The 15,979-nt window shown below is 41.7% G+C and overlaps 1 protein-coding gene across 4 annotated transcripts in view; it reads left to right on the top strand.

Moving 5' to 3' along the window:
• The window catches only part of ABCA1 (ATP binding cassette subfamily A member 1), a 140,357-nt gene that overhangs the window by 65,284 nt on the left and 59,094 nt on the right, over window positions 1–15,979 (top strand). For all 4 annotated transcript variants that reach the window (XM_081237809.1, XM_081237808.1, XM_081237810.1 and 1 more), the window contains exon 8: window positions 13,480–13,572. In XM_081237809.1, the coding sequence (XP_081093935.1) occupies window positions 13,480–13,572 (93 nt within the window). The remainder of the gene's footprint in view (window positions 1–13,479; window positions 13,573–15,979) is intronic.

Below are 15,979 nucleotides of genomic sequence, written 5' to 3'. Positions count from 1 at the left end.
AGCACTGTTTTGGCTGTTTTGCTTTATTTCACAACAAGATAGAAATGTTCACCCTTTCAGCTGGGATGATTCAGACTTTGGAAAGATAGGTGCTTTTAGAAGACATAGTAATTTATTCTGGTGCCCATTCATTGTTTCACTTCTGTTTAGTCATTAAACACCTATTGTGTGCACAACCCAGTAAAATCCCTCTAATTATATAATGTCTGAATTATGCTCTAAGTAGAATGATAGTACAGCCTTCATAATCTGACAGTCAGCAGCTTAGGGTTCAACTTGAAAATCTCTCCCTAGTAGGGAAAATTAGTGTGATCGAGGACATGGAAATGCACTGTCAAAATTGTCAGCTACATCACAGCCCATCCTGTCATGCTGTGTTTGTGCCTTGTAGACCAGTTGGTTCACGGCGGGTGTTGATTAGGGTAGCTGCCATATGCTTCCTGCCCATCTCTTGGGCATAGGAGCATCTCAGGTTCTGCTCCTGCCTGTCAGCTGTTGCTGTGAGATCTTCCTAAAATCAGAAAATGGGGCTCTTGAATTAGAACATAATGAGTGGTCAGGATGGCTCTGGGTAAAGTTGTTTTAGGGGATACCTCTGGGATGAAGTGACTTCCAAACATTTTGAAATGTGACTCTTATAGCAGAGCCTTAATTGGAGCACTGGGATTGATACTTGATTTACATTAAGCAGCCTTTTGCTTCTGCCACTTGGGTGGAATTTTGACATGGGTGATGGTAGATGGGTGTTCCGTGAGACCTCGTTGCACATGGGCAGTTAATTGTGCCAAGATATACAACAGGAGCAGCAACCAACATTGTGGGGGAGGGGAGAGAAACTGTTATGTCCGCCCACGTTTCTGTACTAAAAGTGGATTTTGAGGAGAGACATGTTTTGAAACATTTCTCTTCTCTTTCTTTCTTTCTTTCTTTTTTTTTTTTTTGATGTGGCTATTTCTCTCTTTTTCAGCCAGAGTATTCTGACTCTTTCTCCTGGGTCTCCTTCAGTTCCCTGATGACCACTTGGAGCCCAGTATTTTGACAGAGTGGGGATGTGTGTAGGCCTGGGGTCATCTGCATCTGGGTTCAAATTCTGCCTCAGCATTTTACCAGCTGTGGGACCTTGGATACATTAGATTCTGTAAGCCTCAGATAATGAGGCTTTTACCTACAGATAACGTAGTTTACCCTTGGTTGTGACTATTGCTCAGGTATATGAAGAGCCTGGCATAAGGCCTGGTACACATTAGATGCTCAATAAATAGAAGTTAATAATTTAATTGATATGAGTAATATCAATTATATGCTGAAAGCAGTGGCTGGTAAGGTAGAAATTTTCTTTTATAAATCAGTGTTAGAAATCAGTCATACCAAGCAAAGTAATCCTGAAGAATATTTCAATGAAAAATTGCATTCTTTGCTTAGGTATTGCCAAGGCTTCTTATCCTGTAGATTATTTGTTTATGCCTTGGTTATACCTTGCATAAAATGAAGGTATGAAATTTGCATATCAAGGTGTTCACAGGGCTGTATTCCTTTTTGGAGGCTCTGAACATGAATCTGTTTCTGAGCTCATTCGGATTGGTAGCTGATTTCAGTTCCTTGAAGTTGTAGGACTGAGGTCCCTGTTTTCTTCCTGGATGTCAGCTGGGGGCTGGTCTTTACTCCTAGAGGCTGCCAGCATTCCTTCTCGTGCTTTTCATATGGTCCCTCCCCAGCCACAGTGGTTTGAGCCCCTCTCATGCTTTAAATCTGATTTTTTCTTCTGCTACATCTCTCTGCTTCCAGCCTGAAAGTTTTTTGCTTGTAAGGGCTCGTGATTAGACTGAACCCATCCAGATAATCTAGGATAATCTCCCTATTTTCACATTCATTACTTTTTACATCTGTAAAGTGCTTTTTACCAGGTGAAGTAACTGATTGACAGGTTCCAGAGATTAGGGTGTGGACAGCTTTGGGGAGGGCATTCCTTCTGCCATAACTGCCTTTGGATTGGAACATATATTGGAACAATATTTCATTCTGTCTTTGAAGTGTTTCTTCAGTGTCCTTGGCTTTTTTTAATTAGTCCCGTTTCAGCCCTGTGTACTTTTTTGCTCATATTCTGAGAGGGATTCTAAAGTACAGTAGACACTACTCATTAAGGTTTGTAATGCACAAACCAAAGAGCAGTGACTTTGGGAAGCAGAGCATCTCTGAACAAGGCATGAGACATTCATCAACAGAACCAACGCATATTTACTGTCTGTCTACTTTGTACCAGGTACTGTTCTAAGGCACTGAAGGTTCAGCCATGAACAGCGCAGACAAGGTCCACGTGGAGCTTTCATTCCATAGGGCACTGAGAACCAGCTTTAAGGCTGAGACTGGAAACTTGAGGAATTCTTCATGAGTTCTGGGTTCTGTAAAGTGAGGGCTGCCCTCCCAACAGCTCCCTGACAACAGTCTTGTCTCATATGGGACACTGTGAGCCCTAGTGAAAGTCTGTGTGGTTAAGTAGGCTTGGGCTCTAGTCCTGTCTGTGATGTGAGGATGGTGTCTGTTTTTTTTTGCGGTACGCAGGCCTCTCAATGCTGTGGCTCTCCTGTTGCGGAGCACAGGCTCCAGTCACGCAGGCTCAGCAGCCATGGCTCACGGGCCCAGCCGCTCCGTGGCATATGGGATCTTCCCGGACCGGGGCATGAACCCGTGTCACCTGCATCGGCAGGCGGACTCTCAACCACCGCGCCACCAGGGAAGCCCGGTGTCTGGTTTTTGAGGTGAGGAAAAGGGTGTCTGATTCGAGTTAGCAAGGACAGGCATGCAGATTGACCTCCATCTTACTAACATCTTAGACACTGCACGACCATGTGGCTAGACTGCCTTGACTTATACTTTCAGCCGAAAAGGGAAAGCTCTATCTCCATGGAACAAAGTGTTCTGTTCCTGTGTCTTCCGATGCGTGTAACACATTCTTGCAGAGGCGGAACTCAGTTCATAGGGCAAAGGAGGTAAGGTGAATGGTGCTCTGAGGTGCCCAGAGGACTAGTGGGCTCACAGGTGGACTACACAAGGATCGAAGGAGCAGGTGGAGGAGGAGTGAAGAGTTATCCTTGTCTTGAAGGGTCTTTGACTTGATGAGGTGAATATGAAACAATATATCTGAATTTGAATGACCTTTGAAGCAGCACTCACACCAGTCCATCTCTCACCCTCCTAATGTGCTCTTCCCTTTGCTTTTCATTTTTCTTCCGTATTTATTGGACACCTAGTTATTATGTGCCAGGAACTGTGCTGGACACTGAGTTGAAATAAAACACCAGCTCAGAAATTAAAGTCAAATTGACTTTGCTAGGTTATTGCTTTTTTTTTTTTTTTTAAGTTTCAGTCTTTTACAACTTAGTTAAACTAAGTTTTTGGTGGGGCACATGCTGCAGCGTATATAGAAATATAATGTGTATTATAGAATGTAGGAATATAATGTTGTACACATGAAATTTATATAATGTTATAAACCATTGTTACCTCAATTTAAAAAAGAAAAACATAAAATTCATGTGGAAGGAAAAACCTAGTGAGGATAGAAAGAATATAATGAAGTCATTTATTAGGCCCAGAAAAGATGGCACAGTGGACTTGGTCATTCTCAGGCCAGTGCCCCAGAATGTCATGCTTTTAGGAAATGTTTCAATGTTGTGATTAACACATTTTGCAGAAATGGGTAGGAGCTTTTGAGTAATACTCATTTGTCTATTCTTCCATTAATGATAGTACAGTATCTAGTTGTGATCTAAAAATATTGAATAATACATGAATTCCTGTTAGCTTAACACAGAATATACAGTCTTCACCAAAGGTTTTATTTTCCCTCTTTTTCCCCATTTGCCTTCATACAAGAGCATCTTGCCCCCTGTGGTCAATGGGGACCTGTATGAATTCATAGCCAAGGGAATGTTTTTGGTTAAGAAAAATAGTAGGAGGAATTCCAAACTGTGAATGGCTTACCAGAGCTCTTTGGAAATACTATTGGCAAGTTTTGTCTGCCTTTGTCCAGTAAGTATGAGCCGGAGACCTCAGTTAACAGTAGGTGCAGGCACATGGTTCTCAGACTTCATCGTGTGGCCTCATTTTAAGGCATATTGGCTGGGGTTAATTTTGTTCAAGGAAGTTAGATATCTTTCAGATCTGATACGTACTCAAGCCAACTTATATTCTTACCCTTCCTTCATTCCTGCCAATCTCCTTTCCTCCTCCCTCTCTCTCTCTTATCTTTCATCGAATTAAAAAGAAAATTATGAAATAGTTCAAATATATTAAAAGGTACAGAAATAACATAAAGAACACTCATGTACCAACATCCATCATTTTACCATGCCTGCTTTAGATTCTTTTCAAGGAAGAAAACACTACAGATACAGTTTATGTCACCTGTGTATCCCCCTCTTTCCTCAAAGATAACCGTTATCCTGCAGTGGCATATTTTTATGCAACCATATATACATTTGCATTCTGTTAATAACAATATAGAGTATTGGTTTGCATGTGTTCATATTGTATAGGTGTGCATGTTGATTTGCAACTTGTCTTTATCACTCAATGTTATGTTCTTGAGATTTATCAATGTTGATAAATGTGGCATCTGGTTCATTTTAACTGCTGCATGGTATTCCATTTTTATTCTAAAAAATTTGTTTTAAAACTCTTCTTCCATTCTTTGGCTTGTTTTTCCACATTGCTGATGGTATCTTTTTGTGCATAGTTTTTACTTTCAGAAGTTGAAGTTGTTAGTCCCCATTTTTGGTTTGGACTTCTGTATTTTAAGAAGGCCTTCCCTACCTTAGGTTCATAAGTACATTTTCTCCTCTATATCTTTTAAACTTTCATTTTTAGTTTTAGCTTTTCAATCTACCAAGAATTTAATTTTGTATAGTGGTATGAGATGGAAAAATTACTGTCTTTTTTTTTAACATCTTTATTGCAGTATAATTCCTTTACAGTGTTGTTAGTTTCTGCTCTATAACAAAGTGAATCAGCTATATGTATATGTATATATATATATATATATATCCCCATATCCCCTCCCTCTTGCACCTCCCTCCCACCCTTGCTATCCCAAGCTGATCTCCCTGTGGCTGCTTCCCACTAGCTATCTATTTTACATTTGGTAGTATATATATGTAACTGCTACTCTCTCACTTCATCCCAGCTCACCCTTCCCCCTCCCCCTGTCCTCAAGTCCATTCTCTATGTCTGCATCTTTATTCCTGTACTTCCCCTAGGTTCATCAGAACCTTTTTTTTTTCAGATTCCATATATATGTGTTAGCATATGGTATTTGTTTTTCTCTTTCTGACTTACTTCACTCTGTATGACAGGCTCTAGGTCCATCCAACGCACTACAAATAACTCAATTTTGTTTCTTTTTATGGCTAATATTCCATTGTATATATGTGCCACATCTTCTTTATCCATTCATCTGTTGATGGACACTTAGATTGGTTCCATTTCCTGGCTATTGTAAATAGTGCTGCAGTGAACGTTGTGGTACACGTCTCTTTTTGAATTATGGTTTTCTCAGGGTATATGCCCTGTAGTGGGATTGCTGGGTCATATGGTAGTTCTATTTTTAGTTTTTGAAGGAACCTGCATACTGTTCTCCATAGTGGCTGATGTGATCTTTATGATTTCTTCCCTTCTGCTAACTTTGGGTTTTTTTTGTTCTTCTTTCTCTAATTGCTTTAGGTGTAAGGTTAAGTTGTTTATTTGAGATTTTTCTTGTTTCTTGAGGTAGGATTGTATTGCTATAAAATTCCCTCTTAGAACTGCTTTTGCTGCATCCCATAGGTTTTGGGTCATCGTGTTTTCATTGTTATTCATTTCTAGGTATTTTTTAATTTCCTTTTGATTTCTTCAGTGATCTCTTGGTTATTTAGTAGCATATTGTTTAGCCTCCATGTGTTTGTGTTTTTTACAGTTTTTTTCCTGTAATTGATATCTAGTCTCATAGCGTTGTGGTCAGAAAAGATACTTGATACGATTTCAATTTTCTTAAATTTACCGAGGCTTGATTTGTAACCCAAGATATGGTCTATCCTGGAGAATGCACTTGAGAAGAAAGTGTATTCTGTTGTTTTTGGATGGAATGTCCTAAAAATATCAATTAAGTCTTTCTGGTCTCATGTGTCATTTAAAGCTTGTGTTTCCTTATTTATTTTCATTTTGGATGATCTGTCCATTGGTGAAAGTGGGGTGTTAAAGTCCCCTACTATGATTGTGTTACTGTCGATTTCCCCTTTTATGGCTGTTAGCATTTGCCTTATGTATTGAGGTGCTCCTATGTTGGGTGCATAAATGTTTACAATTGTTATATCTTCTTCTTGGATCGATCCCTTGATCATTATGTGGTGTCCTTCTTTGTCTCTTGTAATAGTCTTTGTTTTAAAGTCTATTTTGTCTGATATGAGAATTGCTACTCCAGCTTTCTTTTGATTTCCATTTGCATGGAATATCTTTTTCCATCCCCTCACTTTCAGTCTGTATGTGTCCCTAGGTCTGAAGTGGGTCTCTTGTAGGCAGCATATAAATGGGTCTTGTTTTTGTATGCATTCCGCCAGTCTTTGTCTTTTGCTTGGAACATTTAATCCATTTACATTTAAGGTAGGTGATTATCGATATGTATGTTCCTATTACCATTTTCTTAATTGTTTTGCATTCATTTTTGTAGGTCTTTTCCTTGCCTTGTGTTTCCTCCCTAGAGAAGTTCCTTTAGCATTTGTTGTAAAGCTGGTTTGGTGGTGCTGAATTCTCTTAGCTTTTCCTTGTCTGTAAAGGTTTTGATTTCTCCATCGAACCTGAATGAGATCCTTGCTGTGTAGAGTAATCTTGGTTGTAGGTTTTTCCCTTTCATCACTTTAAATGTGTCCTGCCACTCCCTTCTGGCTTACAGAGTTTCTGCTGAAAGATCAGCTGTTAACCTTATGGGGATTCCCTTGTATGTTATGTGTTGCTTTTCCCTTGCTGCTTTTAATATTTTTTCTTTGTATTTAATTTTTGATAGTTTGATTAATATGTGTCTTGGCATGTTTCCTCTTGCATTTATCCTGTATGGGACTCTCTGTGCTTCCTGGGCTTGATGGACTGTTTCCTGTCCCATGTTAGGGAAGTTTTCAACTATCATCTCTTCAAATATTTTCTCAGACCCTTTTTTTTTCTCTTCCTCTTCTGGGACCCCTATAATTCGAATGTTGATGCATATAATGTTGTCCCAGAGGTCTCTGAGACTGTCCTCAATTCCTTTCATTCTTTTTTCTTTATTCTGCTCTGTGGCAGTTATTTCCACTATATTATCTTCCAGGTCATTTATCCGTTCTTCTGTCTAAGTTATTCTGCTATTGATTCCTTCTAGAGAACTTTTAAATTTCATTTATTGTGTTGTTTATCATTGTTTGTTTGCTCTTCAGTTCTTCTAGGTCCTTGTTAAACGTTTCTTGTATTTTCTCCATTCTATTGCCGAGATTTTGGATCATCTTTACTATCGTTATTCTGAATTCTTTTTCAGGTAGACTGCCTATTTCCTCTTCATTTGTTTGGCCTGGTGGGTTTTTACCTTGCTCCTTCATCTGTTGTGTATTTCTCTGTCCTCTCATTTTATTTAACTTACTGTGTTTGGGGTCTCTTTTTTGCAGGCTGCAGGTTCATAGTTCCTGTTATTTTTGGTGTCTGCCCCCAGTGGGTGAGGTTGGCTCAGTGGCTTGTGGAGGGGACTGGTGCCTGTGCTCTGGTGGGTGGTGCTGGATCTTGTCTTTCTGGTGGGCAGGGCCACGTTTGGTGGTGTGTTTTGGGGTGTCTGTGAATTTAGTATGACTTTAGGCAGCTTCTCTGCTAATGGGTGGAATTGTGTTCCTGTCTTTCTAGTTGTTTGGCATGGGGTGTCCAGCACTGGAGTTTGCTAGCCATTGGGTGGAGCTGGGTCTTAGTGTTGAGATGGAGATCTCTGGGAGAGCTCTCACCGATTGATATTACAAGGAGCCGGGAGGTCTCTGTTCCAGTGTCCTGGACTCGGCCCTCCCACCTCGGAGGCTCAGGCCCGACACCCGGCTGGAGCACCAAGACCCTGCCAGCCACACGGCTAGGAAGAAAAGGAAGAAAAAAAAAAAAGAACAGCTAGAATCCCAAACCAAATGGTAAAAGCAAAACTAAACAGAGAAAGTCACACAAAGAAACATACACACTCAGAAAAAGGGAAAAAAGGAAAAAACAAAATAATAAAATAAAAAATAATAAAAATAGAAAAAATAATAAAAAAGATAAAAAATTTTAAAAAGTAAAAAAAAGAAAAAGGAAGAGAGCAATCAAACCAATAAACAAATCCACTAATGATAACAAGCACTAAAAAGTAAACTAAGATAAACATAAAACCAAAAACCAATCAGACAGAGAAAGCAAACCCCAAGTCTAAAGTTGCTCCCAAAGTCCACTGCCTCTATTTTGGGAGCATTCATTGTCTTTTCAGGTATTCCAGAGATGCAGGGTTTATCAAGTTGATTGGGGGGATTTAATCCACTGCTCCTGAGGCTGCTGGGAGAAATTTCCCTTTCTCTTCTTTGTTCTCACAGCTCCTGGGGTTCAGCTTTGGTTTTGGCCCCGCCTCTGCGTATAGGCCACCCTCAGGCATCTGTTCTCTGCCCAGACAGGAGGGGATTAAAGCAGCAGCTGATTAGGGTTCTCTTGCTCACTCAGGCCAGGGAAAGGGATGGTTACGGTAGTCATAATTGGAATGGAGGGTGAGCCTGTGGCAGCAGACGCCAACATGACGTTGCAGCAGCCTGAGGCGTGCCATGTGTTTTCCCGGGGAATTTGTCCCTGGATCACGGGACCCTGGCAGTGGCATGCTGCACAGGCTCCTCGGGGGGTGTGGGTAGTGACCTGAGGTTGCACACAGGATTCTGAGTGGCAGTGGTGGCAGCGTTAGCGGTTCATGCCCATCTCTGGGGTCTGAGCTGATAGCCATGGCTTGTGCCTGTCTCTGGAGCTCGCTTAGGTGGTCATCTGCCTTCTGTGGGCACACGGAGCAGGAATCCCCTCTCCTCACACACCTGGAAACAATGCTGTGTTGCCTCTCCAGCAGGTCCAGACTTTTCCCCAGACTCCCTCCTGGCTATCTGTGGCACACTAGCCCCCTTCAGGCTGTCTTCACATAGCCAACCTCTGTCCTCTCCCTGGGGTCTGACCTCCAAAGCCTGAGCCTCAGCTCCCAGCCCCTGCCCGCGCTGGGGGGTGAGCAAACCAAAAAATTACTATCTTATATGAGTAACTACTTGTCTCAGCAACACTGGTTGAACAGCCCATCCTTTTCCCATTAATTTGTAATATTAAATCTGATTTACATCAGTCTCCTCTCTGTATTTTATAGTGTCCAAGCACAAAAAAGTGAAATGGAGTCTTGAGCAAAATACCTGGATAATGTAAGATTTAAACTTGATGTTGAATTTGAATTGTGTGTGTTTTTAACCCTGTGATGTCAACCCACACCTATATGTGTAACTCCAATCAGCACTCCTTTGAAAATGGAAATTAGTTTGTACTGATTACAGGTTGCCAATACTTATGTTAATGAATTCTGAGCATTTAATCTCAAACAATGATTAGTGTAAAAAGGATCCAAAAAAATGGAATTGACTATTCTAGTTATGATTTATGGATGGGTTTAGCCAGTGTTTTTCTCTTTGAGACCACAACCTGAATCAATCAATTAAACAAACCAAAGTTCAGTCTATTGACAACAAGTTCATATAGTAAGATACGGTATTGCATGGAGTTTGAATATCTAAAGGTCTGAAATCCACAGTAAATTCAATGAGGTCTTTATGTTTATGTCCATGGTTAACTATATTCATGGGTGAGACAGCCATGCAGTAAGCCCTGCTGTGTGTGTGGAGTTTTGCTGAATTGTGTAGCTTCTAAAACAAGAAGAATAAGCTTGCTCCAAAGTTAAGACACTTAAATGGAAAAACCTGAAGGAAAAATCATTACCCAGTGAAGATTTAAATTCATTCAGATGGGGAAGACATATTCTCAGAACAACATGAACTGCTTATTGATTTGTCTCCTTCAGGGGAATGCTTGCTAGTGGGGACAACCGGCCAGTGTTGGGTCTGGGGGTTTAGAGAGCTAGCCTTTTGCACTTGGTGACTTGTGTACACAATTGGTGTGACGTACCTGGCTGCAGATGCGTTACCAGTCAGGTAAACTGATTGGCTTCTTGTCACTGCTTCACAGTCTGAAGCAGACAGCATCATGTGGACCAGATATAGAATGCACAAACAGCCACACTCGTGCAAAGAATACTGTGAAAAAGAGGTGTGGATATTGTCCAGGTGCTGTGCCTCAGTGGTTCTCAAACTTCAGCGTGCAAAAAATTTCCTAAGGATTTGTGGGTCTTACGTCTAGCTTTTCACTCAGGTCTCGGGGGCTGGGCGTGGGCACGCCTGACAAGCACCTCAGGTGGTTCTGATGAGGAGTTCCTGAGACCACACTGTGTTGGTGAAACCTGGTTATTCTCAATCCTCTGTCATGATTTAGGTTGTATTCAAGTGCAATTGGTTTTTAATTTAAGATTTTCTTTTAATCAACTCATTTGTTTTGTATAAAGAAAAGGAAACTGAATTACTCCTATAAAAGTAAAATCAGTATCACTGGGCTTCCCTGGTGGCGCAGTGGTTGAGAGTCCGCCTGCCGATGCAGGGGACACGGGTTCGTGCCCCTATCCCGGAAGATCCCACATGCCGCGGAGCGGCTGGGCCCGCGAGCCATGGCCGCGGAGCCTGTGTGTCCGGAGCCTGTGCTCCGCAACGGGAGAGGCCACAGCAGTGAGAGGCCCGCGTACAGCAAAAAAAAAAAAAAAAAAAAAAAAAAAAAAAAAAAATCAGTATCACTTACTGTACATAGAGGGTGTACATGAATATACATTAAGATAAAGGTGTGTGTGTGTATATATATACATAATCATAGGTAATGATTTTGCTTCAGGTTTTTCCATTTAAATGTCAAGTTTGGGGAAAGTTTCTGTGTATATAGTATAAATATATACCAATATAAGTATATCTGTCATCCACTTAATATTATCTTTTGTTTCTCAGTTTGGCAAACACTAAGAAAAAGGGTTATAGGGGAAAGAGAAGCATTTGCCCTAGGCCGTCAGGAGTTAAGGATGAGGATGTCTTGGTTTTGTGCTGAGGACCGTTTATAATTTTAGAAATAGCACACTGGAGTGTGGCTGATATTCTTGCCTCGAGCTGACAACTCTAGCTGTCTGCCTCGTGGAGAAGGGCACCTCGACAAGAGGAGAAGTTCACCCAGAGACAGACAGAAGGGAGGGTGCACGTCCCTTCAAGAACTGGAAAACCCTGTGTGCAGAGGACTAGCCCTTCTGTTTTGGTAGTAAACTTTGGAGGAAGGGAAGAGAAAGGCAAGGATGGAATTGTTTATAATGATAAGGATCAGCAGTGTGCCATGCACCGTGCAGGGGCTTGCACATGGCCTCTGGTTTAATGTTTTGAAGGCGCTGTGACACGTGCACATTATCGTTTATTCTGCTGTGGAGTTGAGGAAGTGGAGGCATGGGGAGTTGAAGCCACTTTCCCAGGGTTCTGTAGTCACTCCGGGTCACCCTAGAGTGATACGAATCTTATTTCAATGCAGACTTGAAAAAGAAACGCATTAACTACCACATTTTAAGTTTTAAATGTTTACATTAATGTAATTTAGCATTTTTTGTTTTGCTGTGCAATCCTGAACATGTATCCTCTTGTGAGCCTCATGGTGAGCACAGAAACAGTTTTTACCTCCTATGTCTTCCAATTAAGACCTCTCGTTATATAAAAAGTTTTCTTTACCAAGGTCTCTGTAGGTTCAACTTTTAGTGTGGTAGCCTTCAGGTGTAATGTGAACCTGAAGAGAGAAAGAAAAAGCAAACAAAAATCCCCCCACCTGTTTTCGCTTATAATTACTTCATGGAAGGAATGATCATTAACACATCCTGCTAGTTGTGTCACAGAGACCTACCTGAGTGTAGCATTTCAAGGAAAGCATGGGCCCATCAGAGCGCTGGGAGTGTGGGAAGGTTGGTCTCTGGCGAGTGAGCCAGAAGAGCTCATGAATCAGGCTGGGTGAAATCTTCCAGAGAACCTAGTAGACAGATTTTATCAGAAATGTACATTTGGGATTATGCTAGGATTTTTTTTTTTTTTTTTTCGGTAGGCAGGCCTCTCACTGTTGTGGCCTCTCCCCTTGCGGAGCACAGGCTCCGGACGCGCAGGCTCAGCGGCCATGGCTCACGGGCCCAGCCGCTCTGCGGCATGTGGGATCCTCCCAGACCAGGGCACGAACCCGTGTCCCCTGCATCGGCAGGCGGACTCTCAACCACTGCGCCACCAGTGAAGCCCTATGCTAGGATATTATGATGAGATCATGATACTAACTTAGCCTTCTGCATTTAGAGTTCTTTTTAAAGGGAAACATCCCAGGCTGCTGTTTCCCAGAGATAATGATGAGCTCCGTCTACTTTCAGCCATCTTCCATGCAGGCTGCCTTATGATTTCACAGCAATCTCTGATATATGACAAATATCAAAATGGTTCAGCCTTCTCTAGATTTCTGAGGGTCTGATATTGAATAAAATGATGCCCATAGAAGCAACAAGGAAAGATGGGTTTTTCCCCGGAGACTTTTTCCCCCTATTTGACAAATAAGAGTGATGAAACTGACCCTGTGTCTTTTTTTCTTTGGAAGCCTGAAAACTCAGAAGCAGTTCTGGCCTCAGAGCCTGTGCATCATTGCTCTGTTTCTTCTCTAGCTTAGGCTTTCTGCCCTAACCTAGCTTTTCCTTGGGCCTCAGTTATTTGCTTATATTTGCCATGCAGCTAGGCGGCATATTACGATTTGACTCAAACTAGACATAAAAACAAGTATTTTTAAATTATTTAAAATTAATTTTAATATATTAAAAATAAGTAAATTTCCAGTGTTAGAAACAGTGCTGACTTGAGTGGAATGAAAGAGAATTCCTTCTTTCCATGCTTTTGGCAACTTTATACTGTCTTCTTTTTTTGTGAGCCGTCACACACTTGTTTCTCAAGGCCATTCCTATGTTGTCTTTCTTGCAGAATCATAGACAGAGTTGGGAATTTATGGTCAACTTCGCACTGGACACACACACACACACACACACAAGATATTTTTATCTCTTGCATATCAACTAGTTTAAAATACACATCTCTATACCCTTTAAAAGCATCCATCAAAGAATTAGTAATTCTTATCTGAGATGAACAACCTGCAAACATACAGTTAGAATAATTTTAGTGTCTTATTTTGATTAGGAGTGGGTTTCTTGTGTTTTAAACTCAAGATTGTGAATAGTTTTAATTAACTTGTTTATTTTTAAATACAGATTTCAGGTTTACATTGAGCTTAGAAACAAAGTATTTTTTTTTCTCATTGCAGACAGAACTAAACTCCACATCTCCCTTCCCCAGCAAGGAGCTGGCTGAAGCCACAAAAGCTTTGCTGGATAGCCTTGGGATTGTGGCTCAAGAGGTAAGTCATTTCTTTTCAGCCCCAGAAGGCATATCATCCACTATCACTTTTTTCCACCCTGAGTTTGGCTCAGAGGGTCTTTTTGATTTGAATATCATAGGAAATGTAAAATCAGCTTTATATCCATGATCTTAAAATTACCTGATTTGATCTCCTTACTTTAGAGATGAGGAAACCAAGACTCATAGATGTCTCAAGGTTAATTAGCTAGGGGCTGAAGGCCTGATATCTAGCCTAGAACTTTCTCTCATAATTGCTCTTGGCCCCTAGTTAGTGACCCATTTGTAAAGAGGATGATTCCTCCTCATCCTCTGTGTACTGTATTTGTCTTACCAGCAACTTCTCCGTATTTATTTATCTTTTTAAATAAATTTATGTATTTATTTGTGGCTGAGTTGGGTCTTCGTTGCTGTGTGCGGGCTTTCTCTGGTTGCAGTGAGCAGGGGCTACTCTCCATTGCAGTGCGTGGGCTTCTCATTGCGGTGGCTTCTCTTGTTGTGGAGCACAGACTGTAGGCATGCGGGCCTCAGCAATTGTGGCTTGCGGGCTCTAGAGCGCAGGCTCAATAGTTGTGGCTCACGGGTTCAGTTGCTCTGTGGCATGTGGGATGTTCCCGGACCAGGGCTCAATCCCATGTCCCCCGCAGGACTCTCAACCACTGTGCCATCAGGGAAGCCCATCCTTATTTCTTTTTCAGAAGCAAAGCAAGACAGTCTTTTTACCAAAACATTTGTTTGCTACCTGAAGGGAAGAACATGGTACCCCTAATTCAGATCTTTCCCTTATAAATATATGGGCCCTGAGTTCAACTATGGGAATGTAGTCTCCTGATAAAAGTTGAGTTTACCTTTCGGGTCCACATGTTTACAAGCGTATTAGAATAACCTTTGTCACAGGATCAGGGGGCCTAACTTACAAAAAGCAATTAACCATTCCTCTGCCTCCCAGTCAGCATGTGCTCACCTTTCTGACACCCAGCCTTGTTTCACATTAGACTTGGAAAGGGGGAACCATTTGGAGCCAGGTGTGTAAAGAGCTAAGCTTGAGGGATGGTGGTCAGAAACCATGCAGGCCTTAATGTTTAAGACACTGGGTAGGAATAATTCATGGTGAAATTCTCTCAGACTTGGTCCAGTCTTATATGAGTTGCTTCTCTAAGTCATTTTTTGGGGTTTGTATCATTTTCTTCAAATATCAAAGCTCACTTATGTCTCCTAAGAGTAAAGGCTTGCATGGTCACCATGAGAAATGCAGAACATTTGGAAAATACAGAAAACACCGAGATTCAACACTGTTGATTTATTAGTGTTTTGCTTTTGGGTCTGTTCTGTTTTTCAATTCTGCTCATGTGTGTCTGACTGGAGAGGCCTGGCTTTTGTGTCCCTTTCAGGAGGAGAAGCCCTGTTCCAGGCTGCCATCTGTTCTTCTGGTTATGTGACCGCTCTGTAGGTGGAGAAGCTGGGTCTCCCAGGGTCCTTCCAGGAGGCAGAATGAGAAACAGAACCTGCCCTGCAAGTCATTTCTCCTGGGCCCCGTTAGCTGACACTGATATGCCCCGTACTACTCTGAGGTCCCTGCCAGCCTTAGAGAAAGCAAAACAGGGACTCTAACATGGAAGGCTGCCTCTAAACTCACGGTCTGGTTGCAGCTGTTTCCTCTTACGTCACTGGCCTGCCTTTTGTCTGGGATAAAAAGAAAAATTGAAAGCATGTGATGCTTCTATTACTCATGTGGTAGAACCTCTCCAACTGAACAATATACATTTTTCCTGGCAGCTGCTTCCTTGTGCCCTGCTTGTTCCCTGGTCCGGGACAGCAAGGGCCACCTGTTCCTTTCAATGGAACACTAAGTCAAGTCACTTTTGCCACGAGTGACTCATTGTCTAACTTGCCGTTTCTCTGGGACAAATGGGAGAAGATAAGTAAAGAAGTGCACTTGTTGATCTGCTCCATGTTTGGAAAGAAAGTTGGTTGTTTGACCAAAGCACAACCCTTAAAAGGAAAAGGAAAAGGGAGCTAAGCTGCCCTGGTTCATGCAGTTTCACCCAATTTCCCTGTGTAATCCACATGACAGATGTGAGTGGGTCCTCCTGTGCCCATTTTACAGGTGACACTGAGGCTCAGAAAAGCTAGACAACTTGCCCACAGTCGCCTAGTAAGTTAATTGGCAAAACTGGGATTCGAACCCAGGACCGTTGGCCTCGAAAGCCCATGTTCTTGCTACTTAAGCCCTCTTTTTGTCTGAACCCTGATGGTAACTGGAATAAATAAAATAATAGATAAATAAATAGATAATAAATAAATAAATAAATAGAATAAAAAGGAGACTCTTCAAAGAAAGAAAATATGGATTAACAGGGCCGGCAGTTGGCTGGGAATGGGGACTTTTGGAGCCAGATGAATGAGAA

Source organism: Mesoplodon bidens, assembly GCF_964165515.1.
Source record: "Mesoplodon bidens genome assembly, chromosome: 6".
Taxonomy (NCBI): domain Eukaryota; kingdom Metazoa; phylum Chordata; class Mammalia; order Artiodactyla; family Ziphiidae; genus Mesoplodon; species Mesoplodon bidens.
The sequence above is the reverse complement of the archived record's forward strand: the minus strand, read 5'-3'. Positions and strand labels throughout refer to the sequence as shown.